The 18179-nt window shown below is 32.7% G+C and overlaps 3 protein-coding genes across 3 annotated transcripts; 2 read left to right on the top strand and 1 right to left on the bottom strand.

Moving 5' to 3' along the window:
• Positions 1-1332: 1332 nt before the first annotated feature.
• HELRODRAFT_181415 (hypothetical protein) lies at positions 1333-5310 on the bottom strand (the record flags this gene model as incomplete). Its single annotated transcript, XM_009031215.1, has 9 exons — positions 1333-1680; positions 2293-2376; positions 2561-2749; positions 2867-3068; positions 3753-3916; positions 4034-4220; positions 4468-4531; positions 4619-4683; positions 5282-5310. 9 exons carry the CDS (start codon positions 5308-5310, stop codon positions 1333-1335), a joined length of 1332 nt encoding a protein of 443 aa, XP_009029463.1.
• A 1017-nt stretch (positions 5311-6327) lies between these two features.
• HELRODRAFT_186141 (hypothetical protein) lies at positions 6328-11645 on the top strand. The gene is made up of 8 exons (XM_009031214.1): positions 6328-6677; positions 6812-6956; positions 9225-9355; positions 9503-9605; positions 9813-9923; positions 10071-10112; positions 10222-10302; positions 10592-11645. Exons 1-8 carry the CDS (start codon positions 6466-6468, stop codon positions 10727-10729), a joined length of 963 nt encoding a protein of 320 aa, XP_009029462.1. The 5' UTR covers positions 6328-6465; the 3' UTR covers positions 10730-11645.
• A 490-nt stretch (positions 11646-12135) lies between these two features.
• Positions 12136-15479, top strand: HELRODRAFT_103740 (hypothetical protein). The gene is made up of 5 exons (XM_009031213.1): positions 12136-13026; positions 13303-13601; positions 13825-13992; positions 14227-14462; positions 14835-15479. The coding sequence occupies exons 1-5, from the start codon at positions 12730-12732 to the stop codon at positions 15047-15049; spliced, it is 1215 nt and encodes a 404-aa protein (XP_009029461.1). The 5' UTR covers positions 12136-12729; the 3' UTR covers positions 15050-15479.
• Positions 15480-18179: the final 2700 nt, after the last annotated feature.

Here is an 18179-nt window from a genome sequence, read left to right as displayed (position 1 = left end):
AATCAGCACAATATTATTTTCGTTATATTTTAGTTAAGTTTAGTTAAGTTGTTTATTATTACTAGACCATTCGTTACTTATTATTTCTCGTTACTTGTTCGTTACTTATTATTCGTTTATTCTATTCGTTACTTATTATTTCTAGATTTGTTTGTTTATTTCATTATTATTATTGCGCGGTCACACACACACACACACACACACACACACACACATACACACACACACACACACACACACATACATACACACAAACATACATTCGTTGTTTTGTTTGCTTGATGTTTCATCCTCCTTTCTTTACTTTTTTCTTCGTAATTGTACAAATAGGTAGGATTAATTTGTAAGTTGAGCTAATTGAAGATAGGTAGGTGAGTTAATTTAGTGAACATAGGTAAGTTAGGGTCTCTATTCTTACTTTCTTACGTTCTAGTTTATTTGCATTGTATTGTTTTTGTATTGATTTTGTTCAAAACAACACCAACAACAACAATCATACACAACAATCAGCACAATATTTTCGTTATATTTTAGTTAAGTTGTTTATTATTACTAGACCCTTCGTTACTTATTATTTCTCGTTACTTATTATTCGTTTATTCTATTCGTTACTTTTTATTTCTAGATTTGTTTATTTCATTGTTATTATTATTGCGCGGTCATACACACACACACACACACACACACACACACACACACACATTCGTTGTTTCGTTTGCTTGATGCTTTATCCTCTTTTCTTTACTTTTTTCTTCGTAATTGTATAGATAGGTAGGATTTAAGTTGAGCTAATTGAACATAGGTAGGTGAGTTAATTTAGTGAACATAGGTAGGTTAGGGACTCTTTCTTTCTTACGTTCTAGTTTATTTCTATTGTATTTTGTTCAACAAAACATCAACAGCAGCAATCAAACACAACAATCAACAGAGTATTATTTTCGTTATATTTTAGTTAAGTTGTTTATTATTACTAGATATTCGTTACATATTATTTCTAGACTGTCGTTTTATTATTAACCCCCTCATGAACGGCTGCCTTGACGTGGCGAGGGGGCTTCTCACTAAATGCCGTTCAAATAAGTGCTCCTTCTTCACTTGTTTGTTTTCTTTAAAATGCGATTCTCTATCTCTTTCTTGGTTGCATTTTTAGCGCAAATACTCTCAAACATGGGTTATGTTAGCATTTGCATGTACGTTATATGTATAACATACACCAACATACAAACAACGGTACAGCACAACACATTTAATAAAGCTCGATGAACAACTCATAAAACATTGAACCAGTGTTATTGTTTCTATACAATAAAAGCCAAAAATTTACAATTTTTATCACGTCAGAGCTGGAAGTTCATAATTTTGCTCATCTTTGATCATGTAACCATTATAACCATTGCTTAGATTAAACTTTATCGACAACGGTGGTAAAAATGATAATGACGTTGGCGATGATTTTACCAAATGAGACGAATATGGACAATCAAACGATGTTGGTGAGAATGGCGATGGTGATGATTGTGGCGATGAAAGCGATGATTGCTTTGATTTTGTAACTATCTGCGAGTTAGACGTCAATTTTATTGCTGACATTTCTTCATCGCATTTGAACGCACCATCCGAATCATCAGCATCGTCAGCAAGTTGTTTGCAGAGCTTCAAACAGTGATTCGTTTCCACACACTAACAAAAGGATGATTAAATCATTTTTAAATGTGTTCCAATTAAATTTCTTACTATTTGCTTGAAAAATTTAAATTGTGCTCTTAATTTACATCTTATCTACAAAAGCTTATTTGAATGTCAACAGTTCAATCTAAACTTAACCATGTGTAAATGCTACTGAATTCAAAACAAACAGATATTTCAAAATTAATTCCTGAAAGTATTACACATTTTGAATTCTTAATAAGTCAGGCTGGAAGATTTAGGCTGCAGAAGTGTGCAGTGGCGGATTTAGGAGAGAGGGTCGGCCCATTGTTAACAGTGTTATTAAAAGCCATTAAACTCAGTTTATCGACCGGAAAATACTGGCATAAGTACATAATGCACAAAAAATAAAAAAATGGCGTTATAAGCCAAAGAAAGTGGTAAGCTTAATTTTGGTTGGCCACACTGGTGAATTTCTAGTCCTTTGCCAAATATCAAAAAGTGTCAGCATTTTTCTAATTTAGCCCCTCCTTCTCCCGTCAACGTTGTCTAGATCCGCTACTTAGAGGCACATGTAGGATATTGATTAATAAGGAAACATAAGACATACATAAACATTGTGTAATAAATGATAATAATACTAACTTCATTGTTGTTAATTGCAACAGATTGCAATGCACCAATTAAATTGTCACTCTTGAATTTTAAAATGTCTATCACCCTGCTGGCCTGTTTCATTAAATATATTGAAATGATTGGCTCCAAATTTTATTTATTTGAAAAATGATCAACAAAATTTTAGAAAATGATCACATGTTGGGTTTTGAATAATAACATTATATCAACAAAAACATTGCGTATACATAATTATTATCACTACTGTTATCACCGGCACAAACATCATCACAACAACCTCTAAACTGCCAGGTTTGGATGCCTTAGTAGGGTAGTAAAGATATTTTTCCTTTTTGTGGAGCTTTGCCTCATCGTTATCATCTTCATCATTTGCAACTGGCTGCTTGATGGTTTTGTAAAGTTGTGCAAGCTTGTGGCAAGATGCAATATGCCCATGCTCAGCTGCAACTCTATATAACTCTATTGCCTGTTTGTTGTGCATTTTTTCATTCATTTAATTATTTATATACTCATCCATTTGAATCAACTATATCATTCTGAATAAAATATTCACAACAAATAAATGAAAAATGCAGCAACCAACTTTTTGAAGATGGCACTGGAGTCCGAGACCCCGTTCATGACAGACAGCCAGATTATAAAGTGCCTTCAAGTGCAGTGGATCCCTGGCCAGCACCTCAGTCCAGATCATCGTCGCCTTCTTGTAAAATCCTCTACGAGCCAAATTACTTGCTATAATATTGCAGGAGTCATTAAAGAGTTGGTTGTACAAATTTCCAAGTGGGCTTGATGAGGATGATGATGATTGGTGAGTAAGTGCGATGGAGTGAGTGAAGGAAGATGTAACGTCCTCTGACGACGATGAGAAAGATGAAGATGAGGATGAAGGTGAAAAATGCTGAAAAGATTGACAAGATTTATGAACAAGTTCATCATCATCAGCATCAGCAACAACTGCTGATTTGAAGATTTCACTGTGTGCTCCATAATTTGTTGAGGTGTTAAAAACCAGTTGCTTGTTGAAGTCAAAATGTAATGTGTTCAGAAAATGAAAATATGGCGATGATGACAATGGTGGTAATGATGGTGATGTCAATGGCAGGAATTTTTCATGTTGGCTATCATTAATTGCTGAATTATTAGATATTGTAAAATCATTTCCAATACTGAAATTATTTGGAGTCTTGGGAATGCCATTTAAATTATTATTAATATTATTATTATTATTATTATTATTATTATAGTCAAAGAATATTGATGATGGTTGTTGTTGATGATGATGTAGTTGTTGATGTTGATGATGATGTTGCTGTTGATGATGTTGTTGATGATGATGTTGTTGATGATGATGTTGTTGATGATGATGTAGTTGTTGTTGTTGATGATGACAAGGTGGAAGAACATGAAATTTAAGATTGTAACTGAATACAACAATTTTCCTCAACAGAAGATAATAAATATCAAAAGACCTTGGATAAATATCATTCCAGTTGTTTAGAAATAACGATGTAACATTCTTCAAATGACTGACTGGACAGAAATTAGTACATTGAACATCTTTTTTCTTGTAACACTTTTTTTTCAATTCATCAACCTCACACGACAGCCTCAATCCTGCTATTATGGCCGTTCCCTAAAATGTTGTGCAGAAATAGAATTTTTTCTTAAAATTTATTTTCTGAATCTTGAATTTAAAATTAAAACAATTGTTTGAAATGAAAAAATTTTATTTATTTAATATCCAACCAACCAATCCGACAGCCTCTAAAAAGTTGAGCTGACAGTTATGAAACCAATGATCAACATTCAAATTAAACTTTTTATAATAGTTTTTGTTTTTATAATTATAACTCCTCTTATCTCCTTGAGAAGATGATGAAGATGATGGTGATGTATTATGATTAATCTCTTTATAACTGCATCCACTCTCTGATAATCTGTGATTAAAATTATAATTCATGAACTTATTTAATAATGCAGTAAAGAAAATTTCAAACTTGTTATAGGGAAAATGTTAGGCTTAAAAAAATTATATTACATTATTATATTATATTATTAGTTAGTTAGTTTAGCTTTAGATAGCTCATTTATAAGAATTTTAACAAAAAAGGAATTAACTTCTACTAAAAAAACTAAACTAACTTATTTGTAGACTGTCTGCAATAATTATTTTCATTAACTAACAGTGGTTTATTATTATGCTGCTCGTTTAGAAGATGCTGAACACCAAAATTTCTCAGAAGATGACCTTTTTTAAAATTTTAAATTCGTTTTTTAATTAATTAATTACATCACAACAGTAAACTAAACAATCAAACAACAAAACTTAACTCACATCTTCGAATTTTATGAAAAGAACGCAACATCCCGCAGATGTTTCCAGCTTCTTCCAGAAAACAACTGCAATCTTAATATTAATTAATATTAATATTTATAATTTTATATTAAAGAATATTTAAATTATATTATTAATTCGTTCATTCATAACAAAGAAACCGTAGACTAGAGAACGGCATTAATTATTTATCACAAATAATTTGATAAGTAAAAATAAACTGAAACACCCTTGCGTATAATTTATTTATATTATATTTACTCGGCTCTACGTTACTGTATCGGCAAGCACGCGACGAAGTTGAGAATGGATTACAACTAGCAATAAAGATGGAATGGGAAATCGGTGTAATAAATGGTTGCCTATATATTGGCTTCTAAAAAATGCAAAGTTTTATCAATATGTCGTGACAAAAAAGTACCAACCCGAAGTTAAACACTGGATTGCGACAACAAAATAGGGGAATTAGTGGAAACGATAAATGACTCAGGTTTATAAGTATATGGGTGGAACCATATAACTAGAATCATAATTTATATCTATGTCTTTCTTCAATTATCGCTTGGTCTGACTCTATGTGTCTTAAACTTAATCTTTCTAAGTTTGAATTAATTTGTTTTAATAAATCTAAACACTCTATTACTATTCCTCCTATTATCTTACCTGATTCTAAAACTCTTGATGTCTCTCATAAGTTTCGTAGTCTAGGTTTTATCTTTGATTCTACTATGTCTCTCTCTTCTCAGATTAATAGTGTAGCTAGAAGCTATTACTTTCATCTACGTAGAATAAAAAAACTTTTGCCTTTTCTTGATGATCCTACTCTTCTCCTTCTTGTTACTTCGTTAATCTTATCTAGGATTGATTATTGTAACTTGCTCTACTATGGTCTTCCTGACTCTATACTCTATCCTTTAAGTAAAGCTTTTAACTCTGCTGCTCGTCTAGTTGCTCGTGCCCCTTTCTTTTCTCATATATCTTCATATCTTGTTCTCTTGCACTGGCTACCTATAAAATTCTATAAAATATAGAATAATTTTTAAAATTTGCACGTTCATGTATAAGTCTCAATTTAAATTATTTCCTAAGTATTTATCAGATATATTAATTGAACCTAAACGCCCCGGTTTACGATCGTCTTCTTCTCGCTTTTTCTTAACTCTTTTGCCAAATCTGCTTTTGCTTTTTCTGGTCCTTTTCTCTGGAACTCTCTACCTACTTCTCTGACTACTTTTCCATCATTTGCGAAGTTCAGAGCGGATCTCAAGACCCATCAGTTTTCAAAATTCATTGAGGAGCGCTGTTGAACATCGCGGAAATATCGCTTTATAAGCTAATTGATTGATTGATTGAGAATAAATATAACGGCCTTCGCTTACTTTCAACGGTCGAACAAGGTGCTTACTTTCGGAGGAAAGTTGGAGGGTGATTTTTTTATCGTTCGATTTTTTATTCTAGTTATGTGGTTCGAGTCAAAAGTTACGACCGTATATTTACTAATTACGGACTATTGCTTTTATTTAAAATGTTAAAATCTAAATTTTTTTAATTGTTATTCAATGTGGTAATTAATTACTTCTATTTGGTATCAATTTAAAAAAATAAAATCGACATTACCGAAAATAATTAAAAGTTGAAAAAATTGAGATTCTTTGCATATCCCTGCTTCAACCCATAAAAAAGTGTTGTATATTGGTAAATAGGCTCCCCTTGTATTTAAGGTATTACATTTAGTAAAAAGTGAATTTAGCTGTTGCCGCAAACTTTTGATTTTGAGGAGTTTCAAATTTTAACCTTGCAAATTGGAAATAATTTTGTCCCCTTATTGTTCAAAATATTAAAATAAAATGGCCGAGAATCCGTTAGAAAGTTTAGCAAACGGTCTGAAATTATTGCAAACATTACGTGCGCAAGTTAATAGTTTCTCAGAATTAGTGTTCAAGGGACCAGCAAATGTCGAAGATGATTCGGAATTTAAATTTTTGTTTGAGGAAGAATCAGAAGAAGACTTTATGTCAGAATTGCGGAAGAATCTTTCAGAATCTAGCCAAATTGTCACGTAAGTAGTTTTTAAATTTAAAAATTTAACACATTTTGTTCATTTCATTAATAAATTAATAAAGCAGTAATAAATAACATTAAAATATTAACTTTATTATTTAATTAATAATCTGTCATTTCATGTTTATTTAGGGAATTTGAAAAAATAGTGTGTTCATTACCGGCTTCATCACTGCCCACGAATCCTGGCCCCACATCGCTACTCGGCATCGACCCCCTGCTAGACAAAACTCCCATTCCGCAACAAGCTATCCCGACTTATAAATGGCTTTCAAAGGTAGTTGGCACATTTGAATTACTTCTTAGTTGCTATTGCTTATTTGTGTTTTAAAATAGATTATTATATATATATATATATATATATATATATATATATATATATATATATATATATGTTGGTAATAGACCATAATTTTTACAATATTCTATAAATTCTACCGAATGTTTGGTGTTTGTAGTTCGTTTTTTCGATTTTTCTCACTAAAGTTTTTTGGAGAACGTTTAGTTTATTAAAATTCAAAATTCCGAATGAATCATCATCAGTGCTAGTTGATTTATATAGGGAAATATTTTCTTTGGGAAAATGAACTTAGATGGAAATTAGGTGTCAGATTTCTTTATTGGGCCAGCCAAGACAAATTACAAACATATTAATTTATAGAATATTGTAAAAATATACATACATATATATATATATATTATTATAGAGAATTTAGGGAAATTATTATAGCGGGGAAATCAACAATTGATGCAATACACATCCTTCGGCAACTGCAAGAGAAGTACCTTGCAAAGCATCAACAACTATCACACATTTTTGTAGACCTTGAAAAAGCATTTGATCAAGTTCCCCGTGAAGCTATCAGGTGGAGTCTACGTCGACAACTCATTTCAGAATATCTTGTTCTACTTGTGAGGGAAATGTATACGATTACTAAGACTCTTGTTAGCACAAAGGTTGGAAACACAGATGCATTTGACATCTGCGTTGGAGTTCACCAAGGCTCGATTCTCAGTCCACTGTTATTTATAACTGTGATGGAAGAAATCACAAAACCAATACGCACTGGTGACCTTTGGAATCTAGTATATGCTGATGATATCGTTTTAACAGCCACGTCTAAGCCAGCCACAGATGTTTGAAGATTGGAACACCAGATTCGCCGATCATGGATTCAAGGTCAACATCAGCAAAACCAAAGCAATGAACACTGGTGAACCTATCCAATCCACAGCTACTGGACGATGGCCCTGATCAGTTTGTAAAGCTGGTGTAGGTAACAATTCAATCAAGTGTCAGCAGTGTAACCAGTGGTGTCACAAACGTTGTTCAAAATAATTGTTACTTTATCTAAAGTGTCCAATTTTGTTTGTCCTGCTTGCATCAATCCACAACAACAAATTCGAAATAGCACTGTTTTTGAAGCCATTAAAATAAAGAAAGTCACATCGTTTCAATATCTAGGGGATGTTTTGGATTGTACTGGAACAGCTGAAGCTGCCGTTCGAGCACGCATACCTGCAGCCTGGAATAAGTGGCATCTCCTTGCCTCTATATTGATGCGGCGTGACATCCCACTACCACTACGATCAAGACTTTATAAATCTGTGATACGTCCGGTCTTGTTATATGGTGCAGAAACATGGCCAATGACAACCAAACTGAAATAACAACTTCAACGAACCGACATGAAAATGCTCCGATGGATGCAACGAATTAGTCTGAAGGACCACGTCAAATCTACCGAAATCCTATGTTGTGCTGGTTTAGTTGATATAAAGGACGAATGCCGGCAACACCGTCTGCGGTGGTTTGATCATGTCAAACGAAGTGGAAATAGTGCCATAACTTCTCTTGCAGATGTTGAAGTACCTGGGGCACACGTCCCAAAGGCCGTCCAAAGAAGTTCTGGTCGCAAACAATCGAGCAAGACACGAAAGCTCTAAATTTAAATGAAATGGATACAACTGATCGTCTAATTTGGCGCAAAAAGTTGATGGCAAAGAAAACAACGTCCTACATCGGGAAACCGGGTCTCTGGATGCAAAACGAAGATTGATTGATTGATTGTTATATATATTATTATATTATATTATATTTTGTATCAAATACAGGAGAACATGTACTTGCACTGATGATGATTCATTCAGAATCTAAATATGGCCTTATTTGCAGCATGAATTCGGAAAATATGTTTATTTTGAATTTTAATAAACTAAATGTTCTTCAAAAACTTTAGTGAGAAAAATTGAAAAAAAACAAACTACAAACATATTAACGCCAAACATTCGGTAGAATTTATAGAATATTGTAAAAATATACATATATATATAGATATATTATATATATTATTATATTATATTATATTTTGTATCAAACACAGCAGAACATGTAGTAAGATTCATCATTAATCATTAGCAAATAGTTGTCACTCTGTCAATTGCTAACTTAACACATGCACACTTACATACACACCACACACTAATTTACACAAATGCTTACTTTCACACACACCTTACTCAAACTTTTACACCCGCTCACAAGATGCATGATGAAGCTTCATTAATGGCTAATCTTTCAAGCTCAAATCTGGTTCGAAGAAATCCTCTTACTTCATTGGTCCCATCGAAAAAACCCAAAAAAGGGAACGTGATTGGCTATCAAGTTCTCCCATCGTATGTTTACTCTTTTTTCTTATAATTATCATTTTTGTTGTCAATGTTATTTATTGCTTTTTGTTATTGTTGTGGTTGGTTAGTGTTGTTGTAGTTTATTGATTGACTGGTTGATTGATTATTTGATTGACTGATTGATTGGCACAGAGGTTTAGAAAACTTGATCAGTCAGTTGGCGGGTTACTTCCAAGACCTTTCGATCACCGTTGTGAAAGTAAATGGACCCCAAATCAATCCATGTATTCTCGAGGTTGTCATCATGATGATTATTAATGTTATTATTATTTTTTTGTTGTTTTTTGTTTGGTTATGATTGTGATAACTAATGATTAATAAGAAGCTGATAAAGATGATGTGTTGATGACGAAATAAGAAATTTGACCTAAATTTCCACAGATAAATTAATTTAACTTTCTATAAATGTACATATATTTGCATAAATTAACATAATTTTTAGGTCGGGGTCACACAGGTCATGAAGGCTCTCTTATTAATGAGAGGTTATGTGATTGAAAATGTCTCTGTGAAGGCTGCCAATGAGTCATTCAAAGTTTCTGAATCTGCTAAGGTGCGCGCGTGTGTGTGTTTGTGTGCGTGTGTGTTTGTATGCGTCTGTGTGTGTTTGTGTGCGTGTGTGTGTGTATTTTAGATTATTTTATTATTTTTTCATCTTCAAATTTAATTTTTGTTTCAAAATATTTTTTTCCTCTTTCAGTTGGATTTCAATTACCTATCAAAACATGAAGTCTTCAGGAAGGTGAGCCTTCTTTTATAAGTTATATTAATAATAATAATAAACAATAATAATAATATTAATAATAGTAATAATAAACAATAATAATAACAAATGATTATAATGATTTAAGATAAGTCAGCATGCAAAATGTGCAATAGTCTCCTACCAGTCATCGTCCTTATCTCCAGACATCTGTCTCCGGCAAATGCTTGTAAGTAATTTTATTATTTATTATTATTATGTTGTTGTTTTTTAATTGAGTGTTTGTGCATGTGTGTTTGTGTGTGTGTGTGTGTGTGTGTGTGTGTGTGTGTGTGTGTGTGTGTGTGTGTGTGTGTGTGTGTGTGTGTGTGTGTGTGTGTGTGTGTGTGTGTGTGTGTGTGTGTGTGATGTATAGAGTCAGGCTGATGAGGCCTCTAAGAATTAACTGAGAGAATAAATGATTATAATTATAGTCATAATTATTAATAATAAGATTCATAATTCTTTTTCAAAAACAGTTCTGGTTTCAGAGTTACAAGAGCCTCTTCACATCACCGTGTAGTAAGTGCAACAAAATTCTAGTGGACTTCTTGCCACCAACCATGCGAGATTTAAGGATTTACGAGCCTCTGCACGTCTTCTGCTCCAAAATATAGCCATTATTATGCCAAATTATATTTAATTGTTGTTATAATTATTGTACTATATTTAAAATTGTACTACTATATTAGGAATTTATTTTGGTCATCATCGTCTCAGGTTGTAGCTTGTATATATGTAATTTATTATTATTTTTACTATTTATTATTATTATTGTTGTTGTTATTATTATTATTTCTATTATTTATTATTATTATTATTATCACTGCAAAAGTCCACGTCAGCAAGTGCAACAGAATTCAAATGGACTTCACATGAAAGTTACCATAGCCCATTATTTTTATGACAGGAATTATTTTATTTGTTTGGTAGTGATTTAATATGGTTCCATCTTGACGCAGTTGTTTCAGTTAATTAGTTATTTATGATATAATTAATAATAACTGTCGTTATTTGTATCGTTGAATGTTTCTAGATCGCTTTATTTCATTTGAAACTCTTGCAAACTGCGTTAAAGTTACATTGGTGTTAATAATTGAAACGAAAATTGCGTCGTTGGTTTTGCTCTGATTGTTGTATTATAATTAAGCTTCGTTATAATTAAATCATTTATTAAAATTTATACGGTGCCATTTTTGTAGCATTACTGCGTGTTTCCTTCTAAACATCTAAAGAATCATGCCAAAACACATACACGTTGCATTGGGAGCTACTTACAAAATAGTCTGGATTAGCTTTGCGTTTGAAGCCAGTCGCAGTGTATAGACTCATCACGAAGGTGGTTCTTGACGACTAATATACGACTTTTGTTCTTGTGTTCAATTCATTATAATGTAATTATAACAATGATAATTATGACGATAGAGGACAAACAATTTATGGTATGCAACCAGACATCAACAAACATCGGGATTTTCTACGCGTTCCCTATACTGACATCATATGTAAAATAAGTTTCATGCAGACTGGTCTGCTCTGTGTTCGTGTCTGTGAGTGTGCGTGCGTGTGTGTATTTATGTATATAATCAAATTAGCACACATATGATATCATAGATGGCTGCTGGCAACAAACGGTGACTCTGCCTACTACTACGCCATCTAGCTGCGTAGTGCCATACCCAACTATTTATTTAGCTGAAAATTGGTTAGTCAGTTAATTTTAAAACTCATCATCTAGTTAAATGGTTAAGAATAAAAGTTATAATCTCAAGCAATGGATGCATGTTCTGTTTTATTGGTTGGCTCGCGTTCATCAGTCAATGTTCTTCAATGTGAACTTTCTGAACTTTGAACTTTTGCTCTTATATAATTATATATATATATATATATACATGAATATGTGTGTATATATATATTTATACATATATATAACCATGTTTAGATGCATGTTTACATATGTTGCATACTACCTTATCACGTGAGTTTTAAAGTCTGAAATGTTGCAATACATGCACTCTTACAGATATATTTTCCATCCATCTATCTCTATTTGTCCGTCTATCTTTTTATTCATCCTTTCCCCGTTTGTTTATTTGTTTCGTCATTCGTTCATCCATTCCTACATTCAAACATTCACTCAAATTTTTATTTAAAAGTTTGCACACGCAGATAAGTCAGGTTCTCATTATGATTCTTCCTTCTTTATAATTTCTAGCTAAATATAACATCTCTGAAGATATATCATTTATTTACTTACTTATTTATGAACCATTCATGATATAAATATCGTTAATAATATTAACAAATGGTAATTATGACGAATAGTGATAGTAATAATTTGATTAGCGCAAGTTTTATTTTTTAAAGTATATATTTTAACAGGTATTAATGTTAGTTATCCTCAGTTAATGAATTATTGTTATTTAAAATTGTATTATAAATGTTGATTTTATGATGGCAAAGAATTTCTATATAACTAAAGTATAACCTTAATTAGTCGTTAGTTTGATTTCGGTCCGAAAATTTTTGCTCTAAAATTTATTTTGAAATTACTTGAGAACAAATATTACGTCGAAGCGTTCTACCGAAACCTTTGATTCCTTACAAATATTCGAACATGGCCGAGGGCGGTAAAACTTATCTCTACCCAAGAAATAAACGAGACGACGATGACAACGACAGCAGCAGAAACAACCAACTACCGAAATCTTGGTCGCCACCATCAACGACAACCACAACTGACGTACATTATTCGACGTTGCTAGCTGAGATGGAGCCATACTTCCACCGAGAGAACACCGAAGATTTCTCATACGCCGATTTGGATTGCATTCCCGCCTTTCTACTCGAGCGAGCGCACGAAGTTATCAACCTACATCTCGAATACAACTTGCTGAACCAGCTGTCCACAGAGGTGAGAGAGAGAGAAAGAGAGAGAAAGAGAGAGAGAGAGTATTTGGAGCTTCAATTTTATTTCATTGTATAAGTGAATTTATTATTTTGATGTTTCTTGATACCAACGAAAAATGCCCTGTATTTCTTGTGTAAATCCGTTTTAATAATGGCCATTTCCATGTCCTTTAAAATCGTCAATCAAAATTTTTTCATTTTGTGTACAAATTTGTTTAAAAGATTTTTAAATTGAATATTTTCTGCAAAAACCTGACTTGAATTTTTCAAATTTTTCAAGTTAGGAACGTTCAAAAATCTCGTTCATCTGGACGTGAGCAACAATAGGATCAGCAAAATTTCAGACGAGATATGCAAACTGAACTACCTAAGATCATTCATCTGTCGGAATAATAATCTAAAAGTAGAATCCATCCCGAAAGATTTTGGTCTGATGAAGTCGTTGATGTTGTTGAATGTTAGTGGCAACAGTTTCAACGAGGTTCCCGTACAGTTCACTGAAATTTCTACCTTGAGAAGTTTATACCTGGGAGCTAATTTGATCGTCAATGTCCCGAAAGAGATAGGAGATCTTAAAAGGTTGGCAGATGATGATGAGAAAGTTTTTTGTTTTAGCTTTCAGGTTCAACGTTTATTATAATTGTCCTTCAGGCCTTGAAACTTGGAAAACGTAAAGATCAAATTATCTGTAAAAAACGATGATAATTCAATACTCCGCTGATTAGTTCATTCATCTTATTATTTGCTCATACATTCATTCATTCATACATTCATTCATTTATTTATTCATTCATCCGCAAAGACTGGAGATCTTATACTTGGGTGGTAATCGTTTGAAGAGCATTCCAGCCGAGGTTGGCAGTATGAACTCCTTAGTTTCCTTAGTACTCTCAGACAACCAACTCGCACAGCTGCCCAATTCGCTCGCCAGATTGAAAAATTTACAATCTTTGTCTCTTCACAATAATCGGTTGGTTGCTTTGTTTGTTTGTTTGTTCGATCATTCATTCCCTTTATTTTCCTTCATTCACATTTGCAAATTCAGCCAAAGTTTAACTTATGTAGTCCTAGAAGAAATGACTTTATAGCAGAGTCGAAATGATTTTGAAACAATAATATAATACAATTTAATAAAAATAATAATTATTGCATTGACTAAATGGTTAAAAAACCTTCACCCTCAAAAACCCTCGACACGAACCAGCCTGTCGACCCTGCCTCCAGAACTCATCCACCTGAACCTGATTGAACTTAGCCTTCGGAACAACCCGCTCGTCGTCAGGTTCGTACAGGACCTCACGTACGAGCCGCCATCCTTGAAGGAACTTTCTGGAAGGATTATAAAGATTAAAAACATTTCGTATGGAAGGTTTGATCTGCCGGCCAATCTCATTGATTACCTCAATTCCGGCAGTCAGTGCGTTAATCCCAAGTGTAAAGGTTTGTCGGTTTTTATGGGAAGTATTAATAAACAGATCAGTCGGTCAATCTTTCGTTTATTCATTTTTTCATTCGTTCGTTCATTCGTTCAATTATTTATTTATTCAACAAAATACCAGTCAGTCTTCTTACAGGCAAAATGAAGCACAATACCACCTCAATACACTTTGAATACACATGTCGTAGGCGAGAATCTTCTTGCATTCGATCCAGGTCACTGCGAGATAGAACCTCTTGCTGCCGCTGCTCTAACCATTAAACTGTTACATCAATCATTCATGTTGTTGATAATTTATTGCCCTTATTGGAATAAATAAATACGCTGAAATTTGAAAATCTTTTGACATATCCTAAAAAATTCTCTACTCTCAGGAGTTTACTTTTCCTCGTGCATAGAACATATCAAATTTGTGGACTTTTGCGGTAAATATCGCTTGCCATTGCTACAATATCTGTGCTCTCCAAAATGCACCAGCACGCCATTGGTTCCGTATTCGAGTGAGGAGAGCGATGATTCGACGGACGAAGATGCTCTGAAACTACTTCCTGTTGTCTCAAAGAAGATCCAGAAAGTTCTTCTTGGTTGATGGTGTGTTTGTTGGGGCTGTATATGCGAACACGCATACAACACACACACACATCCTCACGCACACCAGTATATATAAACATACAAGCAAAACACGCATATTAGTCATATTGTGTTAATTTGTTAAGAAAGGGAAAATAGTGATTCGAAATATTACATTTGGCACTGTAAGAGTTTGCGACATAAACATTGATAGATTTATTTGTTGAAAGACGTTATGCTTTTTATTTTGGCTGGCGTTTCAATTCATACAACTATCAATAAATCATCGATACAAGATTTCGGCACCCACACACACATACACATTCACACATTGTTAATATGAAATAATAATAATAATATTAATAGAAAATTATTTTATAATTGGATTTAAATTTTGAAAAATGGAAGTATGTTTTGCTGATATAAATATTAAAGAGTTATTAAACAATGTTATGTTTTTTTATATACTTTGCCATCATCATCATCGTAATCTTCATCATCATCATCGTAATCTTCACCATCATCATTATAACCATCATCAACAACATCATTATTATCATCATTGTTGCTTATTTTTCGTATCATCATCATCATCGTCGTCGTCGTCCCAATCGTTGCTCAACAGGCTGCTAGCTAAATCATTATCGTCATCATGATCGTTATTGTTATTATTATTTTTATTATTATTATTTTTATTATTATTATTATTTTTGTCTTTAATAACCTCTTTCAGAGCACTTGTGTTACGCTGCGTTTTGCCAACGGTTTCTTTATTTTGAATTTTACTCTCTGATCTTTTTACCATGTTGGTATTATTATTATTTTTATTATTCCTGAGATTATTATTATTATTATTAGCGAAACCATTAGAACCGGTGGTAGTAATCGAGTCGTCGGCGATATCGGTATCGTTATCGCCCAACCCTATAATTGTCCTTTGTTTCGTTAACAAGTTTCGGTTTTGATTATTATTATTCGTTCTCCTATTTGGTATTACTGAAATCGAAGTTAGACTATCACCACCATCGTCGTCGTCATTATCACAATCGTTACCATCTTTTTGGCTGGTGATATGCCTCTTTGTTTGTTGAAGTCTGGCTCTCGGAATTGGTTGAGGTAATTGTTGTTGTTGTTGTCGTTGTGATGTTATTGATGTTCTTACCGAATGTTTCGGCGTTGTTGACTGTTGAGATATGTTTGATCGCCTTAGTGGCTGTTTTTGATGTTGTTGTTGATGTTGTGTTGTTGATGCTTTTGAGGAAGGATGTATCGTGGAGATTGCATAGTTCGGTCCGATCAGGCTTCTTGTGCGTTCCCTCAATTCTTTATTGAAATCTTTTCAAAGTGAATAAATGAATGAACAAATGAATGAACGAATGATTGAATGAATAAATGGATGAGCGAACGAACGAGCAAACTAATGAATAAATGAACAAATAAAGGAATGAAAGAACGAGCAAATGAACGAATGAACTATAATAAAAACAAATGAACAAACGAACGAATAAATAAAACAAACAAATCAATAAAATTACTTTTCGAATTCACATCATTTCTTTGTAAGCTATTGATCAACTTTCGAACGTTTTCATTCACATTGGCCTCTACCTCTTTCCTTATATCTTCAAAATCTCCAGAGTTCATGTACTGATGTTAAAAATATACAAATAATAATGTAATAATAATAATATAATAATAATAATAGTGGTCCTGCAACATCTTCACCGTTACACTATTATCTAAATAAACTATCAAATAAATAAATAAATGAATAATCACACATCTAAAATTATGAAATTATTGTTTAATATTATTATATCACAATTATAATAATAATTATTTTTTTATTATGATAATAAACCTCTGCTTGAGATTTCTGCCTGGTCTTGATTCTATTCAAAACTTGGAGAGTCTTATCGTCGTCGACGAGGCAGAGGTCCTTCCAATTTCAATAATTATAAAGTAGTGTTAAGCGCTGATAGCATGTATTCGTGAATATAATTGATGCTAGGTATTTATTGCATGTATGTTATTGAATACTGGTCTGGAAAAGTATATTCGAGTACTAATGTAATAATTATTAATAATAAGCTTATAATTATATAAAAATATGACAAAAATATTATTAATATTAATGAAATTAAAATTGATGTCAAAAGACAGACCAGTCCTATGCCAAAACTGGACAGCTCCTCGTTCAGTTCATCATTTATTTTCATTCTTAACTGGTCAATGCTGTTTTTCATTCATTTATTCATTCACTCATTAATTCATTCATCCATTCATTCTTTCATTCATATTATTATTATTAAAACGCAGTTTCAACAAACCTTTGTAAATCTGTAGGAATTTATTTATTTTTATTAAATTTTTTCTAATGATTAATTCATTCATCCGTTTATTCATTTGTTCATTCTTCCGTTTGTTCGTTTGTTTGTTCGTTCAGTTCATTCGTTCGTTCATTCGTTCATTCAACCAATCATTCGCCCGTTAATCAATCAACCAATCAAATATCTGAAATATATATATTGGAAGGAGACCATCTGTACTACATATGTATATATATATATATATATATATATTTATTTATTTATTTATTTATATTTATATTTATATATACAAAGCATAAATAATAATAATAACAACAACAACAATAATAATAATAATAATAATGATGACGAAGATGATGATGATGAGGACAACTCACTTTTATAAATATCCATCGTCCTAGGAATGACGGGCAGGCCAGAGAAATCTGCCGATCCAACAATGCCATCCACGCTAACCTCCGTCACGATGAATTCATCTTTACTATCATCATCAGCATCACAGTTAGCAGCTGCTGTAGTAGCTGGAGCAGCTGTTTTAGCTGCAATAGCTCTAATACTTGATCTAATTGTCCCTTGTGAAGTTTTTGCTGGCGCTGCTGTTGATGGTGATCTCAGTTGGGTTCCCTCGCTGTTAGCACTTTCTCTTTTGCTATTTTGGTCTGCCCCGGTGATGTTGTTGTATTTGTAATAATGGATGGATGAAAGAATGAATGAACGAACGAATGAAAATGAATGAACGAATGAATGAACGAACGAATGAATGAACGAACGAATACACGAATGAATCAACGTACACTCATCAGACTTCCTAGGAGCATT

The sequence above is a fragment of the Helobdella robusta genome (assembly GCF_000326865.2).
Source record: "Helobdella robusta unplaced genomic scaffold HELROscaffold_70, whole genome shotgun sequence".
Classification (NCBI taxonomy): domain Eukaryota; kingdom Metazoa; phylum Annelida; class Clitellata; order Rhynchobdellida; family Glossiphoniidae; genus Helobdella; species Helobdella robusta.
Note: the sequence above shows the minus strand (reverse complement) of the source record. Positions and strands in the feature narration are given on the sequence as shown.

Coding starts and splice junctions, on each gene's coding strand:
- HELRODRAFT_186141 (XM_009031214.1), top strand. CDS start 6,466: ATGGCCGAGAATCCGTTAGAAAGTTTAGCAAACGGTCTGAAATTATTG. Junction 6,678..6,811: donor GAATCTAGCCAAATTGTCAC/GTAAGTAGTTTT, acceptor ATGTTTATTTAG/GGAATTTGAAAAAATAGTGT. Junction 9,606..9,812: donor TCAATCCATGTATTCTCGAG/GTTGTCATCATG, acceptor CATAATTTTTAG/GTCGGGGTCACACAGGTCAT.
- HELRODRAFT_103740 (XM_009031213.1), top strand. CDS start 12,730: ATGGCCGAGGGCGGTAAAACTTATCTCTACCCAAGAAATAAACGAGAC. Junction 13,602..13,824: donor GAGATAGGAGATCTTAAAAG/GTTGGCAGATGA, acceptor TCATCCGCAAAG/ACTGGAGATCTTATACTTGG. Junction 13,993..14,226: donor TTGTCTCTTCACAATAATCG/GTTGGTTGCTTT, acceptor GACACGAACCAG/CCTGTCGACCCTGCCTCCAG.